Below are 26618 nucleotides of genomic sequence, written 5' to 3' on the forward strand. Positions count from 1 at the left end.
CTCTAAAATCAATAAATAAAAAATTAAAACAATATACATATAAATATGCAACAATTATTGTGTATTGCATTTAGTTTACCTTTTTAGTGCTATCCTTAATGAGAAAATACTGTTAAGATTGGCATTATGGCATAACTAATATGACACAAGAAGAACTGATTTTTAGTAAGCTTATTTTTTGATAGCTATGCTGTAGGGCCCGAGAAATTGATGAAACTGGACAAGTTGTGTGATTTCTGTTATCTAGTCAGTAAACACATGAAACCATGTTTATAAATATCCAAATTTATTGCAGATGTTAGGAAGCTACATTTTTAGGAACTATTATGTTAAATCACACAATATCATTAGTACCCAGTAAATAACAATGTATATACTTAGAGTAAATGATTTATATTATTTAAAAATGAGACTACTGAGTTTTTCAAATGATCAGTGTGTCAATCAAAATGGGCTGGGTTGTGCTTCAGTAGCAAACGGTTGCAACAACAGAAACATTTTTGGGGTAATACCGTTGTCTAAACACACACAGAGAAATTTCCAAAAAAAAATGAGTATTCTTAAGTTCACTGCATTATGTTCTTTGGTATATAATGGTTTGGGCATTAGGTTGTCATTCATAATTGGCAGTAATGGTTAAAACCATTTATTATACCCCAAATGTATAGAATAATTGGCTGGTGTTAGCACCTCCCCTCTGACAAAGTGTTTATTTGTGCTTCTAAGTACAGCAGTGATGTATGTGCTTCAAATCTGAATTCCAAGACAGCTCTACACTGTTGTGCGTGGGTCACCGGCCAGCAGTGACCACGGAACGCTGTGGATGGCTCGACGATAAACACACGAGAAAAAACATGCACAGAGACAAACTAGTTTCTGTGGAGAAGTAGGGACGAAATGGCCACCCCTTCTAGTGAGGAGCGTGCTGATTTACCGTCCATACCTGCTTTTATTAGGCTCATTCTGCATAATAATTCAGGTAAAGTACAGTACTCATTAGGGGAAGTAAGGAACTATAGGAAACAAAGAACTCTGCCGGTCTATTGAGTTGGGGTCAAAGAGTTGTAAGACTGAGGAACAAAATAACTTCCTCCTAAGACCCTTCTCATTCAACTGAGAGCATTCTAAACAAAGAAGGTTTCACAGTAATTTACATGTTCTTTCTTAGGCCTGATCACCCTGGGAAATCCGCACTTCTCAGTACCGAGCTGTACCACCCTGTCATTGTTTTAGGCTTAGGTGGAGCAAGGGAACTAAGGCAACCAAGAGATAAGGAGATTTTTTTCCAGACGATGAGAACTCAGACTTTGTCAAAGCCGAGGAGCGAGGGTCCATCACCCCCTTTTGCTGCAGCCCCCCAAGTCCTTCTTTTGGGGGGCCTCCCAAAGTGATCGTGCCTGGCTTAGGTCGTTCCCCCCGTGGGGAATCTTACCCGTCTTTGGCTAACCAACCAAGCTTTTTGGGGGTTCAGTTATGAATAAAGCAGCAGAAGCAGCATTCCTGCCAGGAAGATAAGCTTTTGTCTCCTTGCTGGCTCACGGTTCCAAGGGCGTTCCCTTAGCCTTAGCTAGGCGGGGGTTTCAGCCTCTGATACCAGTCAGGGCGGTTCCCAACACTACACACCCTGCTATAAAGGCTGGCTTGTATTCATAACTGTTGCTTAAATCACTTTGCTTGTTGCTAGAATTAAGAATTCCCACCTTTGATACTAATCTTGGGTTATTGGGCAACTATTCTGGTTAATAGTTTGTAGTAATTTCCTTTCTTCTGTTGTCTTCAGGTGTTGCACTCATTTTATAAAGTAATTGTGGTAAAAGCACATAATGTAAAATTCACCATATTAACCCTTTTGAGTGACAGCTCAGCAGTCTTAAATATATTCACATTGTCGTGTAACAGCTCTCCAGAACTGAAAAGCTGAAACTCTACACCCAATAAACAAATGGTTGTGAGGTGATGGCCCCTTTTGCTTTGCACTTTTTCTAATAATTAAAGATCTTGAACATTTTTTCATATGCTTGTTGGCATGTGCTTTTTGGAAAAACATCTCTCGAGGTTCTCAGCTCATTTTTCTTTCATTTTTTTGTTGTTGAGTTGTAGGAGCTCATTGTATATTATGAATAGTAACCCTTCTAAGATATGATTTGTAAACATTGCATTCTGTAGGTCCTCTTTTCACTTTGTTGATTTTTTCCTTTGTTTTGCAGAAGTTTTTAAAGTTTTACATAGTCCCATTTGTCTATTTTTACTTTTGTTTCTTGTGCTTTTGGTGTCAGATCCAAGGTACTATAACCAAATTCAAAGTCATGAAATTTTCCCCTTATATATTTTTTTAGGAGTTTTATAGTTTTAGGTATGACATTTAGGATTTAATCTATTTTGTGTTAATTTTTGGGCATGGTGTATCTTATGGTTCCAACATAGTTCTTTTGCTTATGGATATCTCGTTGTTGTTTTTTTAACACCATTTGTTAAAGACTGTTCTTTCCCCATTGAGTTGTCATGGCGACTTCACTGAAGATCATTTGACAGTGTGAGGGTTCTCCCTGCCCATCTGCCTCAGGCTCACTATTCTGTTTTATTGGCCTGTATGTCTGTCTTTATGCCAATACCAGTCTGTTTTGATTACTGTAGCTTTGCAGTATATTTTGGAATTAGGAAGTGTGAGGCTTCCAACTTTTTTCTTCTTTTTCAAGGTTGTTTTGGATTTTCAGGGTCCCTTGAGATTCTCCATGAATTGTAGCATAGTTTTTCTATTTTTGCAAAAAATGTCATTGGGATTTTTTTTGACAAGGATTGCATTGAATCTGTAGATTGCTTTGAGCAATATGGATATTTTCACAATTTTAAATCTTCTGGTCTGTGAACATAGGATGTCTTTCCATTTATTTGTGTTAATTTCATTCAGTGATGTCTTGTAGTTTTTCAGTATGGAGTCCTTTCAACCTTCTTGGTTGAATTTATTCCTAAATATCTCATTCTTTTAGGGACTACTGTGAATGCAATTGTTTCCTTAATTTCCCTTTTTGAATTGCTTGCTGTTTATGTATGGAAACTCAATGGATTTTTGTATCCTGCAGTTTTGCTGAATTTGTTTAGAAATTCTAATAATTTTTTTGTAGACTCTTCAAATTTTTCTGCATATAAGATCATGTAATATCATCTGTGAATAGAGGTACTTTTACTTCTTCCTTCCCACTTTGCATGTTTTTTATTTATTTTCATTGCCTAATTGCATTGGCTACAACTTTCACTGTTGAATACAAGTGGTGAAAGTGGGCATCATTGCTTTGTTCCTCACCTTAGAGGAAGAGCTTTCGATCTTTTACCATTGAATATGTTAGCTATGGGCTTTTCATATGTGGCCTTTCTTATTTTGAGGTAGTTTCTTTCTATTCCTAGTTTATTGAGTGTTTTAATCGTGAAAGGTGTTAAATTTAGTCACATGCTTTTTCTGTGTGAATTGAGATGATCACATGGTTTTGTTCTTCCTTCAGTTAATGTGGTGTAACATTGATTGATTTTCATATGTTGAATCATACTTGCATTCCAGGGATAAATCCCACTTGGTAATTGTATATAAATCCTTTTAGTGTGCTGTTGAGTTTTTTTTTTTATATATAGAATTTTTTTGAGGATTTTAAACTACAATTTATAAGGGATGTTGGTCTGTAATTTTCTTCTAGTATTTCTGTTTGGCTTTGGCTTCAGGGTAATGCTAGCCTCATACATGGAGTTTAGCAGTGTTCCCACCTCTTAAATTTGGGGGAAGAATTTAAGGAGGTTTGATGTGAATTCTTTAATAGTAGAATTCTCCAGTGAAGTCATCTGGTCCTGGGCTTTTCTTTGTTGGGAGTTTTTTGATTATTGTTTCTATCTCCTTATTTGTTATAGGTCTTCTTAGAGTTTTATATTTTGTTACATTCAGTCTTGGTGGGTTATATGTTTCTAGGAATTTATTAATTTCTTCTAGGTTATCCAACTTGTTGGTGTACACATGTTGGTAGTCTGTTGTAATCCTCATTAGTTCTGTTGTGTCAGTTGTAATGTCTCTTTTCACTTCTGATTTCAGTTATTTGAGTTTTCTCTCTTAGTCTAGCTAAGGATGTCAATTTTTTTATCTTTTGAAAAAAAAACCCAGCTTTTAGTTTCATTATTTTTCCTCTCTATTGCATTTATTTCTGCTGTAATCTTTATTTCCTTCCTCTTTTATCTTTGTTTTTTCAGTTCCTTGTTTTATAAAGTTGAGTTAGTTGATTTTAGATTTTTCTTCTTTAATATAAGTGTTCACAGCTGTGAACTCCCTCTTAGCAGTACTTTACTGCATCCCATTAAGATTTGATATGTTTTTTCATTTTCATTGATTTCCTCTTTGGCTCATTGGTTGTTTCACAGTATATTGCTTAATTTTCATGTGTTTGTGGATTTTCAATTTTCCTTCTTTTCGGATTCATTTTGATTTTATTCTGTTTGAGGCTTTATTGCTAAAGGGGTATACTTCTGGTAACTGTTATAATTTAATGTTAAATTAATTTTTTAATTTCTTTTTAAAATATATTTTATTGATTATGTTATTACAGTTGTCCCCTCCACCCCGCACACCCTCTCCCACCCACATTCCCCCCTTTAGTTCATGTCCATGTGTCATAAGTTCTTTAGCTTCTACATTTCCCATACTATTCTTGCCCTCCCCTGTCTATTTTCTACCTACCATCTATGCTACTTATTCTCCCCCTCTCTCCTCCTCCCACTCCCCTGTTGCTAACCCTCCATGTGATCTCCATTTCTGTGGTTCTGTTCCTGTTCTAGTTGTTTGCTCAGTTTGCTTTTGTTTTTGTTTTAGGTGTGGTTGTTAATAATTGTGAGTCTGTTGTAATTTTACTGTACATGTTTTTTATCTTCTTTTTTCTAGATAAGTCCCTTTAACATTTCATAAAATAAGGGCTTGGTGATGATGAACTCCTTTAACTTGACCTTATCTGAAAGCACTTTATCTGCCCTTCCATTCTAAATGATAACTTTGCTGGCTAGAGCAATCTGGGATGTAGGTCCTTGCCTTTCATGACTTGGAATACTTCCTTCCAGCCCCTTCTTGCCTGCAAGGTCTCTTTTGAGAAATCAGCTGACAGTCTGATGGGAACGCCTTTGTAGGTTACTGTCCTCTTATCTCTTGCTGCTTCTAGGATTCTCTCCTTCATTTTAATCTTGGGTAATGTAATTATGATGTGCCTTGGTGTGTTCCAAGGGTCCAACTTCTTTGGGACTCTGAGCTTCCTGGACGTCCTGGAAGTCTATTTCCTTTGCCAGATTGGGGAAGTTCTCCTTTATTATTTGTTCAAATAACTTTTCCACTTGTTGCTCTTCCTCTTCTCCTTCTGGTACCCCTATAATTCGGATGTTGGACCATTTAAAGATGTCCTGGAGGTTCCTAAGTTTCTCCTCATTTTTTTTGAATTCTTATTTCTCCATTCTTTTCTGTTTGGTTGTTTCTTTGTTCCTTCTGGACCACTCTTTTGTTTTGAGTCCCAGTTTCCTTCCCATCACTATTGGTTCCCTGTGCATTTTTCTTCATTTTTCTTATCGTAGCCTGCATTTGTTCATCTAATTTGCGACCAAAACCAACCAATTCTGTGAGCATCTTGATCACCAGTGCTTTGAACTGTGCATCTGATAGGTTGGCTATCTCGGTCGCTTAAAAGTACTGATGGTTGGGCTTTCACTTCTGTTCGAGCCATCTTCCCCTCCCCCTTTGGTCTGGTCGAGCCTGTTACGTATGAGGGGTGGAGCCATAAGTGTTCACCAGGGTGGGGCACTCCAGGCGCTGGATTGTGACGTTGTATGTGGGGGCGGGTCCGAGAGGGAACAATGGCACTTGTTCTGCTATCCGGACCTCAGTCCCTTCCACCGCTTCCCCTGAGGAAACTGGGCCCCTCTGGTGCCAATTCCCGTGTGGGTGGGCTTGTGCACCTCGTGGGACTTTACAACAATCTCTCCTGTGAGGCTGGGAGTCTCTCCCTGTGCCTCAACCCCCACAAGGTGTTTTCAATCAATGCCCCAAGCCTCTATTTCCCAGCACTGGGCCCGTGGGTTGCGCGCAGTGCCTTGCTTCACAATTCCCACCTCGCCGGGTCTGCCATTTGCCACCCTCGGCTGGGGTCTGCCAGCTGCCACTTGTGCGCCCAGGGTCCACCTGCTGCAGTCTTGTGCGCCCCGGATGCCTTACGTGCCCGGTCCCAACGTTCTCTGCTCTTTGCGCCCGGCTGCCCGAGTCTGCCCCTCCTACCGGTCTGGATGAATGGCTCTATTTTAACTTCTTAGTTGTCCGACTTCCATACAGTTCAGTTTTCTGTCAGTTCTGGTTGTTATTCTGTTTCTAAATTGTTGTTGTCTCTATCTTGGTTGTGCGAGGAGGCACAGTGTGTCTACCTATGCCTCCATTTTGGCCAGAAGTCTTTAATGTTAAATTTAGCTCTTTAATAAACATTTTACCTTTATGCATGCTAACTTGAATAGACAGTAAAACATAATTTTAATAAGACTTGCTTCATTGGCCGATTTACTTTCAGGCTTCTCATGACATTTTGGAATTACTATGACTTGAGGTTAGTTCTGTGGTGACATTTTGTTCATAATGTTCATAAAAATTCAGTAGACTCTGCATTATGTTCTTGAGCTTCTGACATACTCCATAACTTACTATAACTGCGTAGAACATAGGAGAACAATCCTTGGCCACCTGGCAAGATGGACCATAGGTTTGGGAACTATCTCTTATAGGGTATGGATTTTGTGGATGTGATCTAAAGTGTTTGGGAAAAAACAATGAATTGAAGGCTGAGAAATTGTTTTCCAAATCTGCCTGAGGTTTTAGGTCTATCAGAGAAGGCACATGACTAAGGTGCAAGCTAGAGGACGTGGATGTGAAATGGGAAGTTTTCTCATTTGTAAACAAACAGGGTAAGGTAAGACAAGGACATTAGGGGAAGAATGTTGTGAGAAGGAGGGAGCTAATATTTGAGCATCTGGTGTATTTTCAGTGCCTTAAGTGTATTGTATCATTTAGCCATCACAAGAAGTGACTGAGTCATAGATACTATTTCCTTTTGATACCTGAGAAAACTGCGTTAAAGGGTAACATTGTATAGCATGGTTAATAGTGTAGACATTAGGTTCTTACATGCTGACATTAGAATCCCTTCAAACTGTGGGCTCAGGGCAAGTTGCTTAAAATTCAGATTCCTCATCTGTAAAATGGTGATAGTAGTGATTATATTATAGGAGCATCTTGAGAGTTAAATGAAACAATGCATCTTGAGTCTCAGAAATTGCATTTACTCAGCGTTATCTTTTCCTAATATATACATATACATATATTATAAATATATAATTATATATATATAAGTAAACATTATTTTATTTGGTTTTCCAAGGTCTCATACCTTGTAAGTTGTGCCTGTAGTAAGTGGCAAAATCAAGAGACTGGTCTGTCTCTCATAAAAGACTCCATTATTTTCAATACAGGACCTCTTAAAAATATGCAAATTGGAGGAAGTGAGAAATAGAGAGTGATGAAAATGAGGTTGAGAAGTGTTAATAAAAGCTGTCATGTGTTGATTGGCTACTCTAGGTTAGGTGTTTTACTTATGTCATTGCATTTAATCTCATTTCATTAAATAGCCTGGCTAAAATCATGGGGTTAGTAAGGCAGAGCCGGTCTGCCTCATTTCCAAGTGTGTGCTTTTTTCATTAGCCAGGGCCGTCTCTCCACAAGTAAAGTAATGAGGTTACTCTGACCTTGAAGGGAAAGGGAGCTCTTGGAAGGCTGGAGTTGGCCACATGCAGAAGTACTTCTGAACAGAGTCCATTGTGTCATTTTTAGGGACATATAATGATATGGGTTTCACCCTAAAGGAAAACTAGTGGGGCATGTAAGCCCCAAAATTTAAAATTACATTGATATATCTTAATTATAAAAAATGATTACAAGATTGGTTTTTCCAATAGAGAGGACTTGAGGGAATGCTGATGGAATGCTGGGATGGATCTAGAATTCAGAATTAGTCAAGGAAAATGCAATGAAGAAGTTATTCTCCCCTGCCCCCAACAATTCAAGGAAAGAGTTAGAATACAGGGCGGGAAAAGTGGGTCATTGATGGTGAATGGTGTAACCTTGAAGATTATCCAAGACTCTTCTTTAGTAGTGGGTGGTAAAAAATATAATGAAAAAGAGGTCATGATCAGAGAAGAAGTGTCCCACTGCGAGGAGGTCGGGGAGGTGCCCAGCACTAGCACATGCTTGAGGATAGTCTGAGAGAAAGTCCTGGGCCCAGGTGCACTAACTGTTGTAGATGGTTCGCTTGGTCTAGAAGGAGGTCATTGCTGGTGTGTGCCAGTTCATTCACTACATCTGTGCTCCCAGACAAGGGACAACTGAGTGACTGTGAGAGTGACAGTGTGTATCTTCCCACTCAGAGCACTGCCCAGGGGAAGGCCCTAATGAACTCATGTCATGGTTACTTGGGCAAGTAGGCTAGGGCTCCTTGCGGAGTTTCCTAGCAATCTTAACCTGGGGACTACAAAGCAGCATTTCTCTTGTTTGCTCTTTTGAGTCTTTTTAAAAAAAAAGTTTTATAGGATTCTTTCAATGGGATTCTTCTTTTCCATTGCTTTGGTATTTTTATTTCCATTTGTGGAAAGGAGGTCTGTGAGTTTTATATTATATCATAATTGAGCCCTGCTGAGTTTATAAAGGTGGGATGTTTGCATCACACATGATTTTCCCCCTTTTCTTTTTTTAAATCTAGGATTCTTTCTGTGTTTGGTTGTATAAAGCATATTTTCTTAACGAGAATGCCCTAAAATCTTGCCAGGTATAAAAATTATTTTTTAATTTTCTATGTTTAGTGACAGATTCTAAGGTTCTTGGGCTAGACAAAATTGAAATGGGATTTTGTTTATGATTAGGGACAATGTAGTTTAAAATTACATATCACTTTGCATACATTTCTGCATAATAAAAATTGAAAAAAATTAAACTTTCTTTGAATATTTAAATAATAATTAGTACAAATGTTACTGGAAAATGTACTACTTTTAGATCCATAAGCCTCTAGCAGATAAGGTATAATGATACAGAATAGTGGTCAGAACACCTGGCGCTCTATCTGTTCCTGGAAATAAAGTATTAGGAGAACACAGTCATATCCTTTCATGTATTGTCTCTGTTGAGACAGAGAGTATGTGAACCACAAAGCCTAAAATGTTTACTATCTGCCTTTTGCAAAAAGTGTTTGCCCACCCTGGCATAGAATAGCAGTTCTCAACTTTCAGGATTTCTGGACCTCCTTGCACTCTTAAAAATTATTGAAGATCCAAACAAAAATGTAGTTTATGTGGATTATATTGATATTGGAAATTACAACTGCAAAATTAAAAATTACTTCAATTCTTTAAAATTAACATTAAACTTGTGACATGTTAACATAAATAACATTTTTATGAAAAATAACTTTATTCCTGAAAACAAATAAACTTATATTTAGTTGGGAATTTCTCTGATGCTTGGCATTATTGAAAACAGTCATATTCTCACATTGGTGTATACTTTCAATTTGTTGCTGTCTGTTTTGGTTGAAGGAAGTGAAGAAATCCAACCTCAGACAGATCTGTAGTTGGAAAAGGGAGGCATGTTGTAATGGCCTGTTCAGTTAATTGTGGGTGTTTTTTTTGATACAATACCGAAACTTGTTGTGTGATTGCTTCCTAGAGGGAGTTACAATGGGGAATCTGGAAATGCAGAGTGGGGCCAAAGTAGGTTTACAGTTGTGAGTATACAAAAGAATTTATTCTTGTATTATTTATTAATTTATTGTGTTATATTTCCCACACAACTATAAACCTACTTTTGCCCCACCCTGTATATCAATAAATTTATTATATTGAAGCTTTAAAATCATTGATTTATTTTATACATTGAATGAATCTTTTATTTATGCATGATTTTCTGATATGCATTTATAATTTTGAAATACTGGCACAGTAACTAAAGCTAACACAACAGAACAAGAATCACATTTATTAACATCACCACTGATCTCAGAAGAGCCTTTGGGAGGCCAGTGGGACCTATGCAGAGTGGGAACTAGTTTCTAGCATATTTGTATTTCTCAGTTAATACAGTACCTTGCAAAGCAAGGACAGCCTGTGGATGCACATTTTATGAAATTCTCTCTTTTGCTTGAAAGCTTGTGTTTTATCATTAGCAACACATATTGTCAGTTTACCTTGAAGTCTCAGATTCTTCATTCATTTTCAATAAATGTTTGCCAAATTCTCAAGCCTGATTAATCCGAATAGGCTGAATAATGTGTCTTTCAGTTGTTGGTTTCAAGTATAAAAATGGTGTTCCAAGAAGAAAATGACTTGTCGAGTTTATAGAGACTCTCTCACAGGTGCTTTCCTTCAAGACGGCCATCATTTGGCACCAAATAGTCAGGTATTGTGTGTTTAAAATATTCTTGTGAGGACCCAAGATGGCAGATGGAGCTACACTAATCTCCTCCCAGCACCGAATTGGAATTACAACTAAATTTAGAAAAGTCATCCTGAATAACCAGCTGAAGACTAGCTGGAGAGAAGCCTTATAACCAAGGACTTAGAGAAGAAGCCACATGGAGATTGGTAGGAAGTGTGGAGGTGTGAGGGGGCTGGCTGCACTCTAACAGGCAGCAGCTGAAGTCCTGGAGACATAGCCCAACTGTGGAGGGTTCCTACTGAGAAGTGTGGGATCTAAACCCCAAGCCAGGTTCCCTAGCCTAGAGCACCAGACCTGCGAAAGGCACCCACATAGCATCTGGATGTGAAAAGCAGTGGGGCTCCTGTCTGTCAGGGAGAGACAACTAGAGGTGTAGCCACCCTCTTAAAGGGTTAATATAAAATGACTTGTTGGCATCCACTACCTTGGGCTTTGTTGGAGGGAGGGCAGAGCAGACTAGAGCTGCTTGAGGAGACTCTGGGGTTGGCTCTGGTTAGAGAACTGAAAGGTCAATAGCCAGGAAACCTGTGCTGAGTCATTCTTCACAGTGCAGAAGCCTCTTTCTCTGGCAGAGCACTCCCCTTCAAGTGGCATTAACCTGAGGGCAATCAGTAACTCCACCCACAGGAATCTTTTTGGCCCCACCCTGTGGAGCTTAAGCCTTGCTGAGGTGTACAGCCAGAGACTCTTTCAGTAACTAAGCCTAGCAGGCAGCCTACTAGTAGAGGTGGATAGCTGGGTGCTTTGAGACTTTTGCTGATCTGCATCTGGGACCAGGACTGGTTAAAGTTGGCCTAGGTGCTCAGTCTGGCCCTTTCTACATGCACTCAGGCTCAGCAGAGGGAACTACAAGCTGTGGGTTGCTGATAGCTCCAAACAGGTTACCTAGAGCCAGTCACAGGCAGCATATGACATAGGGTTGAACCAATCTTTGTGGATCCACCTAATACATAAAAACAAACACAAAGAGGCAGCCAAAAGGGAGAGACAAAAGAAACAGGCCCTAGAAAGAATGAGACATCTCCAGAGGAAGAGCTCAATGAAATGGAGGCAAGCAATTTATCAGATTTTGAGTTCAAAGTAATGGTTACAGAGATGCTGAACACCATGAAAAGGACGTAGAAACCATAAAAAAGGGACCAGTCATGTATAAAGAATGCAATATCTGAAATAAATAACACACTAGAAGTAATAAAAAGTAAGTTAGATGAAGCAGAGAATCAAATGAATGATTTGGAAAACATGGTAAAAAAAAAAGACCCAATCAGAACAGCAAAAAGAAAAAAAGAATTAAGAGAAATGAGGGTAGTTTAAGGGGCCTTTGGGACAACATGAAGAGTAACAGCATACTCATCATAGGGTTACCAGAAGGAGAAGAGAAACAAGTTATTTGGAGAAATAATGGCTGAAAACTTCCCTAACCTAGTGAAGAAAATAGACAGGTCGAGGAAGCACAGAGAGTCCCAAACAAGATGGACCCAAAGAGCCCACACCAAGACACAACATAATTAAAATAGCAAAACTTAAAGACAAGAAGAGAATCTTAAAGCCTGAAGAAAAAGGCAGTTAGTTACCTACAAGGGACCACCGGTGACATTGTCATCTGATTTCTCAACAAAAACATTTTAGGCCAGAAGGGATTGGCAAGATATATTCAAAGTGATGAAAAGCAAGGACTTACAACCAAGACTACTCTTACCCAGCAAAGCTATCATTTAGAACTGAAGTAGAGATAAAGAGCTTCCTAGACAAGAAAAAGTGAAAGGAGCTTGGTACCACTAAACCAGTATTACAAGAATGTTAAAGGGCCTGCTTTGATACATATATATCAACAACTACTTTAAATATACATGGCTTAAATGCCCCAATGAAAAGACATAGGGTAGCTGAATAGATATGAAAACAAGGTGTGTGTGTGTGTGTGTGTGTGTGTGTGTGTGGTGTCTTTAAGAGACCCAGCTCAGATCAAAAGATACACACAGACTAAAAGTAAAGGAATGAAAAGATCTTTCTTAGTACACATGGAACATTTTCTAGAATAACCACACATTAGGAAACAAAACAAGTCTCAAAAATCTTAAGAAGATTAGAATCATATTAAGCATCTTCTCTGACCAATACGAAATTAATAACAAGAAGAAAACTAAAAACACACAAAACCATGGAAGCTATATAACATTACTAAACAGTGAATAGATTAACAGTAAAATCAAGGAGGAAATTAAGATACCTTGAAACGAATGAAAATGAGAGCACAACAACCCAAAATCTGTGGGACATAGGAAAAGCAGTCCTAAGAGGGAAATTCATAGCATTATAAGCCTATGTCAAGAAACATGAAAAAACTCAAACACATACTCTAACTTGACAGTTAAAAGAACTTGAAAAGAACAACAAAGAAAACCCAAAGTTTGTAGAAAGAAGGAAATCATAAAAATCAGAGCAGAAATAATGAAATAATCTAAAAAAATAATATAAATAACCAATGAATCCAAGAGCTTATCTTTGAAAAGATAAAAATGATTGACAAATCTTGATTAACCAGACTCATCAAGAAAAAGAGAAGGAGGACCTAAATAAGTAAAATCAGAAATGAAAGAGAGGTAATAACTGATGTAAAGCAAATACAAAGAATTATAAGAAAATATGAGCAACTGTAAGCCAACAAATTGGACAATCTGGATGAAATGGATAAACTCCTAGAAATATACAAACTGCCAAAACTAAATCAGGAAGAGTCAGAACGATTAAACCAGTGAAATTGAAGTAATAACCAAAAAACTCCCGACAAACAAGACCTCTGGATCTGATGGCTTTACAGGTAAATTTTACCAGGTTCAGAGAAGACCTAACACTTCTCTTTGTCCAACTATTTCAAAATATCCAAGAGGAAGGAAGATTCCCACGCTCATTTTACAAAGCATTATCCTGATTCCAAAACCTGATAAAGACACTGCAAAGAAAAATTGCAGGCTGGTATCCCTGATGAACATAGATGCTAATATCCTCAACAACATCTTAGGAAACTGAATGCAGCAATACATTAAAAAGATCACACTCTATGATCAAGTGGGATTCATTCTGGGGACACAAGTTTGGTGCAATATCTGAAAACCAATAAACATGGTACACCACATAAACAAAATCGAAGAATAAAAACATTATGATTGTATCAGTAGATGCAAAAAAAATTTGATAAAACCCAGCACTCATTTATAATAAAAATGTTCAGCAAAGTGGGAATAGAAGGAACATTCATTAATGTAATAAAGGCCATATATGACAGACCCGCAGCCAATGTTATACTCAATGGGCAAAAACTACAATTGTTTCCCTTATGACTGGGAACAAGGCATGGATGTCCACTTTCACTTCTCTTATTCAACACAGTACTGGAAGTCCTAGCCACAGCAGTCAGACAAGAAGAAGAAATAAAAAGCATCCAAATTTGAAGGGAAGAAGTAAAACTGTATTATTTGCAGATGACATAATGCTGTATGTTAGGAACCCTAAAGATTCCACTTAAAAACTACTAGAACTGATAAATAAACTCAGTAAAGTAGCAGGATACAAAATTAATATCCAGAAATCAGTTGCATTTTTATACAACAATAATGAACTATGAGAAAGGGAAATTAAGGAAACAATCCCATTCACAATTGCTTCAAAAAGAACAAAATACCTAGGAATAAACTTAATCAAGAATGTAAAAAACCTGAACTTGGAAATTTATAGGACACTGAAGAAAGAAACTGAAGAAGATACAAATAAGTAGAAGTATATACCATTTTAATAGATAGGAAGAATTAACATCATTAAGATATCCATACAACCCTAAGCAATCTACAGAATTCATTGCAGTTCATATTCAGATACCAATTTCACAGAACTAGAACAAATATTCCAAAAGTTTATGTGGAACCAGAGAAGACTCTGGATACCAACAGTGATGCTGAAAAAGGAGAACAAATTTGGAGGAATCACACTGCCTAATATCAAACTATACTTCACTGTCAGTAATTAAAACAGCATGGTATTAGCATAAAAACAGACACATAGATCAATCGAAGAGAATAGGGAGCCCAGAAATAAAACAATACCTTTATAGTCAATTAATATTTGACAGAGGAAGCTAAAACATACAATGGGCTAAAGATAGGTTACCCCATAAATGGTGTTGGGAAAATTGGACGGATATGGCAAAAAAATAAAACCAGACCACCTTCTTACACCACACACCAGAATGAACTCAAAATGATTCAAAGGCTTAAATGTTTTTGACTCAAAGCCATAAAACTGTAAAAGAAAACATACGCAGTAAAATCTTGGATATTTCTTGTAGCCACATTATTTCTGATATATCTGTGCAGGCAAGAGAAACAAAAGAAAAAATAAACTATGGGACTAAATCAAAAGAAAAAGTTTTTGCACAACGAGGAAACCATCAACAAATGATAAGACAACTCACTGAATGGGAGAACTTATTTATTTGCCTATCTGTCTGATAAGGCATTAATATTAAAACTTTATAATGAAGTTTTAAAATTTAATACCTCCCTCCCAAAATCAAACCATCTAATTAAAAAATGGGCAAAGGGCCTGATTAGACACTTCTCCAAAGAGGACATACAGGTGGTTAATAGACATATGAAAAGATGCTCAGTGTCACTAATTATCAGAAAATGCAAATGAAAACAGGTATCACCTGACATCTGTCAGAATGGCTATCATCACTAAATCAACAAACAACAAATGCTGGCGAGGATGTGGAAAAAGTGGAACCCTCATGCACTGTTGATGGGAATGCAGATGGGTACAACCACCTTTGAAAGCAGTGTGGTGTTTCCTGAAAAAATTAAAAATGGAACTGCCTCATCATGAAGCAGTTCTCCTTCTTGGGAATTTATTTGAAGAAACCTGAAACACGAATTGAAAAGAATATATGCACCTCTATGTTTATTGCAGCATTATTTACAATGGTCAAAATTTGAAAGCAGCCCAAGTGACCATCAGTAGTTGAGTGGATGAAACAGCTATGGTACATCTATACAATGGAATACTGCTCAGCTGTAAACAAAAAAAAAAAAAAAGAAAGAAAGAAAGAAAAGAAAATTTTACCCCTGTGACAGCATGGGTGGACCCAGAAGACTTTATGCTAAACGGAATAAGCCAGAGAAAGACAAATACCACATTATTTCACTAATAATTGGAATCTACTGTACAAACTGAACTTATAAACCAAATAGAAACAGCCTCAGAGAGCAGGCTGTTAGCTTTTGGGGACATTGGGGGGTGTGTAGGGATGGAGCAAAAATGAAAAAGATAAAACTCATGGACACGGACACCAGTGTGGTAATGGCATGGGGTGGGGTGTTGGGAAACAGGGTGATGTGTGGAGGTATAAGAGAGTATGGGGTGAAAAATTATAATGGAAAAAAATATAATAAACTATGGCATGCCAGTTGAAAATCGCTCAAGATTCAGTTCATCTTTTCGGAAAGGCTGGAAGGCAGCAGCCATGGCACCCAGCCCAAGTGGCAAGATCTTAAAGCCCCATTTTCACAAGGACTGGCAGCAAGCATCGCTCCGTGGTTTACCCAGCTGGTGCAGAGGATCTACAAACACAAGCCCTGGGAAGCCAAAGCACCTTGCAGGCCCAGCACTGTGCATCTGGACCTGTCTGACCCATCATGCCCTTCTGCTTGCACTGAGATGCTCCATTAGTGAGAAGCCACACACTGTAGTGCAAGCTCACAGGGGCATAATCTTGGAGGAATTAAGGGTGGCTGGCATCCACAACAAGGTGCCTCAGACCATTGGGATCTCATGGATCTAAGGAGGTGGAACAAGTCCATGGGGTCCCTGGTGGCCTGCATGCAGAAGCTGAAGGAGTCCTGCTCCAAGCTCCTACTCTTCCCCAGCAGTTTCCGGACCCCAAGAAGGGACACAGTGCTGCTGAAGAATTCAGGCTGGCCATGCAACTGGCAGGACCAGTCATGCCCACATGGATGTCTACAAGAAGGAGCAAACCAGAGACATTGCATAGGAAGACAGCTCAAGACGTTTGCCAGTCTTTGCAAGGCCTGTGCCGCTGCCCAGCTCTCTGGTGCTGGGCAAAAAGAGCCAAGGAGGCCGCAGAACAAGATGTTGAAAAGAAAGTGCTGTTGGCAACTTGTAATAAAAAAAGTCAGTTTATTATTAATTTTTACTGCTTCATTAAGGACATTCTAAAGTGAACTTTTTCTTGTTTTAAAATGAGTGTGCTTAATAGTAAAGGATACAAAGAGGAATAATTTCACTTTGGCACCAGTGGTTTTGCCCGCCATAGCTTTTCATCATTGGTGCAAATGTAGACACAGTGCCAAAGGCAAATGATGTTTTATTTTTATTAAAAAGTTAAAAATATTAAAATACTGTCTATATTAATAGTCACAGTTAATGTACTAATATATTAATATACTATTAAAATATTAAAGAGTATTTTAATAAAAATAATTTCACCTCATGGACCCCTCTGAGAGGGTTTTGGAGTCCATAAGGGTCTGCAGACCACTCTTTGAGAATTGCTGGTAGAAACACCTTTTTATACGAGGATCTGTCTAGAAGTCCAACCATTGTTTATATAACAAGAACAGTTTGTGTGACATCGATGTAACCTGGCAGCCGAGGAGAGGGGACTGGAATGCACATGTGTGAACAATGACGCCTTCACTGTACTGGTCAGTGGTAGCAGTAGATGTCATTGAGTGAGCACATGTACTGTGTGGCCATCCTATTCAAAATAACCGAGCGGGTAGAGCAATGAATCTGCATCAAATTTTGCATTAAGCTTGAACATTCCTCTGCGGAAACTATTTGGATGATTCAGAAGTCTGCAGCTTTGGGCACCTGGTGATTGGAAGCTTCATCACGACAATGTGCCCACTCATGCATTATGTGTTGTGCAGGGTTTTTTTGCAAAAATGTCAAATTACTGAGGTGACTCAGCCCCCCTAACAATCCAGATTTGGCACCCTGGGACTTCAGGCTTTTTCCAAAACTAAAATCACCTTTGAAAGGGAAGAGATTTCAGACTGTTGATGAGATTCAGAAAAATATAAAGGGGCAGCTGATAGCTATTGGGAGAACTGTGTGAGGCCCCGAGGTGCCTCCTTTGAAGGCTACTGAGGCGTCGTTGTCCTATGAACAATGGTTCTTGTAGCTTTTTCAGTAAATGTCTTTTTTTTTTTTAATAGCACATGTCTGGATACTTTCTGGACAGACCTCATAAGCAGATTTGTACCACTTAGCTATATATTGCCTCTTTTACTTTCTTACAGTTATCATTTGTGAAGGTTTGAACAATGTAACAGATACCAGTTTGCTTCATGCATTTGCTAACATAATCAGTCTTTCAGCTTTTAAAAAATCTTCAGTTAGACTTTAAAAATTGAGCTTAAAAATATTTGGTATTAGGTTTGTAAAAGAGTTTATTGTCATTTGTGTTACTTCTTTGTTGCATTAAAAAAATTCTCACCCTAGGATATACTTATTGATCGTGGAGAGAAAAGAGAGACAGAGGGAAAGACCTTTATGTGATGTCTCCCATACACGCCTTGACCAGGGATGGAATCCGCATCCTAGGTCCTGGTATCAAACTGGCAACTTTCTGTGGTACGGGACAGCACTCCAACCAGCTGAGCCACCCAACAAGGGTGCACTTTGAAAATGTAACTAAAGTTTAGAGTATTTGTGTCTGGTAAACTAATCTACAGTTGGATTACTGGGTATAGTTATGATGTCTTGAGACGATAGGCTGTTAATATAATTATTAAATATTTATGATGACAGTTAAAAGTTTTCATATTCTTGAATAGTCTCCCCAACTCAGAAGGAAATGTGTTTGGAAATATGTTTGGAAATGGGGTCCAGTACTTGACTTCTTGTTCATCTGAGTTAGGTATAGGTAATATTATTTAAAATAAGAAATATATTTATTCTTCCTCAGTTTTTTGGCAGAGAGCTCCTAAAACCCTTGGAATATCCTAAGTGTAAGAGTGATAAGGTGGCTTGTTCAACCACACCTTAGTTTATGTTAATGAGGTGACTTTTAGAATGCGTCTTAGGCTGCAGGCTGGTTGCCAGGCGATCAAACTTGATAAGAGATTTGAAACTTTCAGCCCCACTCCCACTTGAGAATAGTTGTAGGTTGAATCAGTTGCCAATAGCCAATGACACAAAGGGACCAGATTCTTAAAGCTCCTTCCCACATACCTTGCCCTCTATATCTCTTGAGCACTGGTTGTGCCTGAGTGTGTGCTTTTATAATAAACTGGCAAGGTAGGAAGTAAATGTTTTCCTGAGTTCTTTGAATGGCTCTAGCAAGTTAATGAAGCCCAAGGATGGGTTTTTGGGAACTCTGATTTATAGGTAATTGATTAGAAGCACAGGTGACGCCTGGACTGTTGATGGACACGTGAAGGGGGAGGGCAGTCTTATAAGACTGAGTCTTTAACCTGTGAAATCTTATGCTATTTCCCAGTAGAAAGTGTCAAAATTGACTTGATCAGCAAAACAAACAAGGAAGCAAAATATAAACAGAGACATTGGAATAAAGAACAGATTGATGATAACCAGAGAGGAGGGCAGAGGAGGATAATGGGGGAAAGAAGGGGAAGGGTAGGCAAGGAACATGTTTAAAAAGGATCCATGGACAAAGCCAAAGTGTGGGGGGTTAGGATTGAGGGTGGGATGTGGGGGTTGGTGGGACAGTGGGAAATGGGGGAAATGGAGACAATTGTACTTGAAAAACAATAAAAAATAAATATATTTTAAAAATTGGGTTGAATTGTAGGACAGTTGCTGATGACATAGAATTGCTTGATGGGTGAAAGCCATCAAGCATTTTCCGGTGTCAGAAATGAAGTAGTGTCGTGCAGTGAGTATTGCCAGAAGAGGAGACACGCAGGTAGAGGGTGTGTTTCTTTATTGTGTGTGTATGCATTTTTTTTTCTTGGCTGATGACTATTTCACTGGGTGCAATTAAGACAGTATTTGCTTTACTGCAAACAGAAAACTTTGCTACACTTGCATTCCTGGAATTGACCACTAGGTGTCATGAATGCCACAGGAGCCCTAAGGGTTACCCAGGGCTTCTGGAAATCGGACATTGTAAGCTCGTAGACCTTCACATATTTCACTGTTTCCACATGATAGGTGCCAAAAGAACCTGATACAGTGTGATATATAGAAGCAAGGAACAACTGGAATAATGAAATTTCAAAAATAAGCCTTTTTAAGGAGGGTTGTAATAGTTCTGTTGGGTATTGTAAATGCTTCAGGTGCACTTGATACTGCTGTTATGTTCCTGGCTCTCTCTTTTTTATGGAAAGATGGATTGAACTTCAATTTAAGAATATTCGGTAATCCCTCTCAGGACATACTGTAACAGCTGGTATTTTTGCGTTGTAGAAAATCGATTCCATACAACAGTCAGTGATAATTATGGCTGGGTTCTGACAAATTCCAATGTATTTTCAATAAATTTAGCCAAAAAACCCATGATTACGACAATAATTTAGCTCAATTTGAAACTTAAACCCAGCAACTCTGCTCTGTTTTACAAAATCTTGAACATTTTAGTTGTAGGGATTATATCAAACCATTTATTTTTTATTATACTTATATATGTTCTGAGAAGATGATTACATTGTAGCCTATATTTCTCAAATATATGACTTTGGAAAAATTTAACCTTGAGTGTTCATTATGAAATAAAAAAAGAGAAATGCTAAGTTTGTACAAATATGGGATATGTGTACAGCAGCAGTAACAACTCTGAAGGATGTTTTGATATAGAATGTAAGGTTTAGTATTAATAGAATGTTTGATATAAGCATGTTTGCTTAGTATATGGTATTTGTGGCTTATAAAAGTGAAACATTGGATTTTTTTAAGAGATGAAGAAATTAGTTTCCATGGTATATGTATTTCTGTAGTTATGCAATCTGCACCCTATAAATTTGAAGTTATGGCATAAAGAGCTTACAGACAGACACACGTAATAATCACCTGCCCAAGTACACACACACACACACACACACACGACCCTTATGTGTGTGCATACACCTGACAAATTCTAACCCTCTTACCCTTTTTCTTAGCAGCAAAACAAAAATTTACTAATTGAATGCATTTTTTAAATTATTTATGGTCTGTTTTTTACTTTGTGTTTAAATTTAGGAACACTTTTATGTAATTGACTCTTAATCCAGATTTTTAGAATAATTTATAAAAGCAGGGTTGCCTTTTAAAATTCTTAGAGAAAACAGCTTCAGAAATGACCACTAATTAAATTTTGCTATGTCTTTTCCTCTCTTTTTTTTTATTTCGAACTTAGTGATTTATATTTTTATTTGGTATTTAAAGTTACTGCCCTCATTTTAATGAACACTCCTCTCCATGTGGGTTTAGAGGCATATTTTAACTCTGTCATCTTTTGTAATTATAGAAAATAAAATTTAAGACATTGCACCAGGTTGGCTGGTCTAAGGTAATCTATTTGATGTGATTTTTTTCCTATGAACATTCTCTTTGACAATTAAAAAGCTAATTTGGAAGGCTCTAATAGAATTTTACAGTTTGGACCTTTTCCAGTGAGATTTGGCAAGCTCATTTATTATTCGGTAATACGAATCATCAATTTAAAGGCTTTAGAATCGAAGTGAGGCAGTTTTTCAGGTGTTTACAATGTCTGTTTTTTCTGTTAATACGTGTTAAAATATGCTTTTAAATTATTGAATTTTCTTTATAGAGAACTGGGGAAAATGCATTAAAAATGAACTTAAACACATTGGCTCTTTTTTGATTTCTAAAAATGCAAATACAGTGTATGTTACTAGGCAGCAGTGGTCTAAAGTTAAATCGCAGGGTCTCCTTCTGGGTGTCAGGACAACATAGATTTTAATCTTGCTACTTTCTTTTGTGTTTACACTTTGTAATCTCATTACCTGTATTAACAACTCCCATGGTTGTAATAGCCAGCCCTTATTGTTTGCTGGTCAGGTATTGTGTTGTGTGCCTTATCATATTTAATTATCAAACAGTTTTAAATTGCTGTTATCTTCATTTGCATACTAGGAGTTTAAGATTAAATTACTGTCCCAGATCCCAGAGTTAGCAGGATTAGAGATTAGGCCAAACTCTAGAGTAATTGCTCTTTGCTACTATATAGTGGTTCCTTTACTATTTATTTTGGGATAAACATTAGTTAAAATAACTGTTGAAAAATATCGATATTTTCCAAGATACCTGGAAGCTTTGTTTTTACTAATAGAATTACTTTTGTATATTAGTTTTGATTGTTTTACTTTAGATTATTAGCACTCCTGTAAATCTATATAATATCTTGCTTCAATTCTACTCGTCTTGCAAAGATTACTTGCAGTTTTCAGTTAGAGAACTTTGCAGTCGTCATATTAGGATGAGCTCTTTTTAAAAATAACAAGTAGTTATAAGTTGTCGACAATTTATAATTTCTGTTCTATATTAGAAATTTAGCTTAGAATTATGATTAACAGTGGGAAGGAATTTTTGAATGGCACTGGCTTACAGAAGCATCTTTAAGTTTTCCATCTATGCATTCATTAGTCCTCCAACTAACAGAAAATTCTTTTAAGGAAGCCTCAGTATATCCATGAAAAACTTTTATATTTTTAATTAGAAATTTCACATCAGAATGAAAAACTCTCACACTTAATATTTGTGTGTAGCATGTAGAAAAAAATTTTGAAGAATTGTGGTCTCTCTGGTAATATGTTGGAATACGAATTAGTTATAGAATGTTGCAGTTGAGTAATCCTTCTTTTTGTTATTGTTTTAAACTATTTTTTTCTTTGTAGAAACGGCCCGTGCGATATATATAAATCTTGGTAGACAGCGTGGCTGCAGGCCGTTGAGCTCGAATTCCCTGTGGCTTTCTGAGCCAAGAGCATTTGCTTGGAGCGTGGAGTCCAGCCTGCAAGCTGCATCATGCCAGCTTTGTCAACAGGCTCCGGCAGTGACACAGGTATGTGAACCTGAGAGGGGAGGGGCGCTTTCCTTCCATCCTTACTTAAATCTTTTTGTTCACAGTGAAAAACAGCATTGCTTTAAGCAAGTGCAAACCGGTCATGCTTTTTGTTCTGCTACCAAGATGAGGGGCATAGAATCAATGTATCCTCCCAAGGTCAAAGTTACCAAAGGGCACTGACTGCTGCATCCAGGTAGTGGTGGCTTATGTTAATCCTCTTGCACTGTCTTTTTGCATAACATTATTTATTTACATTTCTTTTTAAGTATTTTAAACATACAGAAAAGGGTGGGAAACAAAGTAGTCTCCCCTTACCTGTGGAGGATACTGCCCAAGACCTCCAGTGGATGCCCAAAACTGCAGACAAAACCCTATAGGTACTATGTTTTTCCCTATACCACATCCCTATGATAAAGTTTAATGCATAAATTAGGCTTAGTAAGAGATGGACAACAACTCCTACTAATAAAATAGAACAACATACTGTAACAAAAGTTACATGCATGTGGCATTATTAAGTAGAATAAGGGTTACTTGGACACAAGCACTGTGAGACCGTGGCAGTCTGGTAACTGGGGACTGCTAAGTGACCAACCGGCGGGGAGAGTGTGCATCGTGCATACGCTGGGCAAGGGGTGATTCATGTCTGGGGCAGGGCAGAGAGGGATGGCTCGAGATTTCATCACGATACACAGAACAGTGGGCACTTTACAACTAATGAATTGTTTATTTCTGGAATTTTCCATTCAGTATTTTTGGACCATGGTTGACCTCGGAAAGTGAAACCACAGATGGGGGGGGGGAACTACTGTGCGGTGATATTTATATTAACCTTCACTCAGGTTTAATAACATATAGGAGTTTTTTGCCATACTTTAGACTTCTCACTTCTTTAAAAAATAAAACATTATTACTACCCCATTCTTGCATTTTCTTTCTTTCCGGGGCAAGAGGTAAAAACTATTCTGATGTTGAAGTATGTCATTAAGAGATTCAATTAAAACACATATTTCACTTTATTTTTTATTTTTATTTTTTTATTGTTCTGTTATAGTATTTCACTTTATTATCATCAGTTGCAAGATTTAGTGATACTTAGAATAAAGATCCCCCAAAAGGGAAAAAACTCATGCTTATAAGCATGTGTGAAATCCCCTCCTTCTGACCTGATTCAGGAGGTGGGGTCGGGTAGTCTGTTCCCCTTTGAAGTGTACTGGGTTTCCCCAGAATCAGCTCTCTTAAAAAATGCAGATTTCTGGACCCTTCCTAGAACTATTAAAACAGAATGTTGAGTGGGTTGAGGAGCTATGCCACATATTGTAAAGACCCCTCAAAAGAAGTGTGGTAATCATTGTAGTGGGAAAGCCAGTGGAGGTGGAAGAGAACATGGGGGGGATAAATGGTAATTGAAAAAAAATACAACAGAAGAAGAAAACTGCAAGGATACTTACGTAATGTTAACTGTCATTGTCCTAGATTATAGGACTGTGGGTAACCCAGTTTTTAAACTTACGTTAATTTTTCTGTACTTTCCACACTAAATACGATTTTGTAACAAAAAGAAAAAACAAAAGCAGTGGTTGAATAGATTGTGACTAAAAAGAAAGTTCTGTGTATTGCACTGACAATTCTGAATTTGGTTCTGTTAATAGCATTCTAAAACCAGATGAAATACTGTCTCACGCTGGACAGTTACTGGCACCATAATATTTGTAAAGCTGAGTCACAGATTTGACTTTGTGTTGTATTATGTTACATTGGCATTTTCATTTGCAATGTTTGCAATATCATTCGTTGCTATTTAAAGCATATTTACACTTATATTTTGGCAAGTTTTGTCTCATCTTTATCCATCAAGAGTGATTTTTTTCCTACTGTGATTTACACTGAGGTTTAGTTGTTTTTTGGGGGGTGATTTTGATTTTTAAGTTACATAAAAATCTTTTTTCTTAAGACATAAATAACTTGGAAGCCAGGAATTTTTTTTTATATAGTCCCACATTGTGTTGTACTATATAAAATGAATGATTTAACTTTCCATAGTGGTTTGGGAAATTATAGATAAAATTTATTTGAATCATAAATTTACTACAGTTGTGTAATGAATTTAAGTTTTATGCCTTGGTATTCACCAAAAATGCCTTAGTTTAATTCAACACAAAATAGCGTTGCTTACCTCTAACTCAGGGAATGATTAAAGTGGAGCATATATAGTTTATAAGGAGGCAGTTTAGTTGTCAGTCATGAAAAATAGCATAGGCTATTTAGAATTTGAAAAGGACTTTTCCATACAAAGCTGGCTTACTTGGTGCAAATCTCAGATGGCTATGTGATTCACCCTTGGCTTTGTGATATTTTTGACCCTATGTTCCAACAAGGTTTGAATCAGGCAGAAAAGACATGCCTATTCCAAGAATCACTGCATTTAGGGAAGCTCCAAAGTACAGTGTACCTATCAGACGTTAATGGTTTTCTTGCAGTTTCTCGCAGACCAGATGCTGTTTAGCAGTCAGGGGTCATGTATACCGTGAGCAGTGTTGCTTAGCAATGCTGCTGCTGCCATTCCCATTACCAGGTCTCCAGGGGAACAGCGCTGGGAAGCTAACTCTTGGGCAGATGCAGCTGCAGCAGAAGGGCACCCGCTCACAGAGTGCACACTTCTCCTGTGGCAAGGTACTCTCAATGTAAAACTTGTCCTACTTCTTCTTCTTTCTGCTTACTTCATGAAGCAAAGCAATTTTTAATTACACAAGTAATAAAAACATCCTAATTGTCAAAGATGCCTAGATAAAAAAGGATGGAACTCTTATTCCCACCCTTCCCCTAGTCTCATTTTGTCTCAGTTGGAGGGGCATCCTGCAAGAGTTTTCTGTACGTTGGACACTTAGATGAGTATGTACATAAGTGTGTTGTTTTATGCCTTTTAATATTTTTAAATCACAGATTCTGTCACACTCCACGGATTGTGTTGTAACTTTCTATACCAAGTCATATATCCTGGGGAGGTATTTCACGGGAGTGGTGTGTATGTATGGATGTGTCTGTCTCTGCATGCATCTGTATATCTGCCTCATTTTTTTAAGCTAATGTGTTGTTTTCCATAGTATCACGGTATAGGGAACCAGACTACTGTTAGTGAAAACCCTGGTTTTGATCCTTTTGTAATATTTTGGGAGAAAAGATATGCACATTTAATGGATATTGTCAAATTGTTTTCAGAGTGGATACACCACTTAATCCATTGGTACTGCATTAAAGATCCTTTCTTCCACATTCTTGCCAAATATTCAATACTGTCAGTTTATATATATATATTTTTTTAACAATCTGATGGGGAAAACATGGTGTCTTAAGTGTTAAATGTTCATTTCTACTGACATTGAGCATATTTCCATTTATTTAATGTCCACTTATTTCTCTGTAAATTGTCTATGTCCTCTCCCCATTTTTCTGTTGCTTTATCATTGTATTTATTTGCAGAATTTTCTTATTTGCATTTTATATATTGCTCCTTTGGGTCATTTTAGTTTGCATACCATTACTTATGGCCAATCATTTGTCCTTTTTTCTTTATTATTATTATCGCTATAATTATTTATCCTTACCTGAGGACATGCATATTGGTTTTTAGAGAGAGAGGAAGGCAGTGAGGTGAGAGGGAGAGAGATGCAAGAAACATCGATTGGTGTACCTTTCACAGGCACTCTGGGGACCAAACCCTCAACACAGACAGGCACATGTCCCGACTGGGAGATGAACCCCCGACTTTTCATTTTATGGGACGATGCTTCAACCAACTAAGCCACTCTGGCCAGGGCCTTTTTTTCTTTCCTAAATAGTATAATTTCTTTTGTAGAAGTTGAAAACTTTCATGTAGAGAAAATCTTTTCTGTATGGTGGTTAATGCTTTTTTTTTTTTTTTTTGCTGAGTATGACCATTCTTTTCATGAAGATATTCACTAAGGTTTTTCTTCTAATGATTTTCAAAATTTGGATTTTCACATTTGGAGTTTTAGGCCAACTGTGATTTATATG

At 37.6% G+C, this 26618-nt stretch overlaps 1 protein-coding gene and 1 pseudogene across 3 annotated transcripts in view; both read left to right on the forward strand.

Annotated features, from left to right (window-relative positions):
* The window catches only part of MPP7 (MAGUK p55 scaffold protein 7), a 246821-nt gene that overhangs the window by 42027 nt on the left and 178176 nt on the right, over nucleotides 1-26618 (forward strand). For all 3 annotated transcript variants that reach the window (XM_045858056.1, XM_045858058.1, XM_045858057.1), the window contains exon 2: nucleotides 22414-22580. In XM_045858056.1, the coding sequence (XP_045714012.1) occupies nucleotides 22544-22580 (37 nt within the window). In that variant the 5' untranslated portion in view covers nucleotides 22414-22543. The remainder of the gene's footprint in view (nucleotides 1-22413; nucleotides 22581-26618) is intronic.
* Nucleotides 16053-16770, forward strand: LOC123831070 (annotated as a pseudogene).

Source organism: Phyllostomus hastatus, unplaced genomic scaffold (genome assembly GCF_019186645.2).
Source record: "Phyllostomus hastatus isolate PE091 unplaced genomic scaffold, TTU_PhHast_1.1 phas_scaffold_1674, whole genome shotgun sequence".
Taxonomy (NCBI): domain Eukaryota; kingdom Metazoa; phylum Chordata; class Mammalia; order Chiroptera; family Phyllostomidae; genus Phyllostomus; species Phyllostomus hastatus.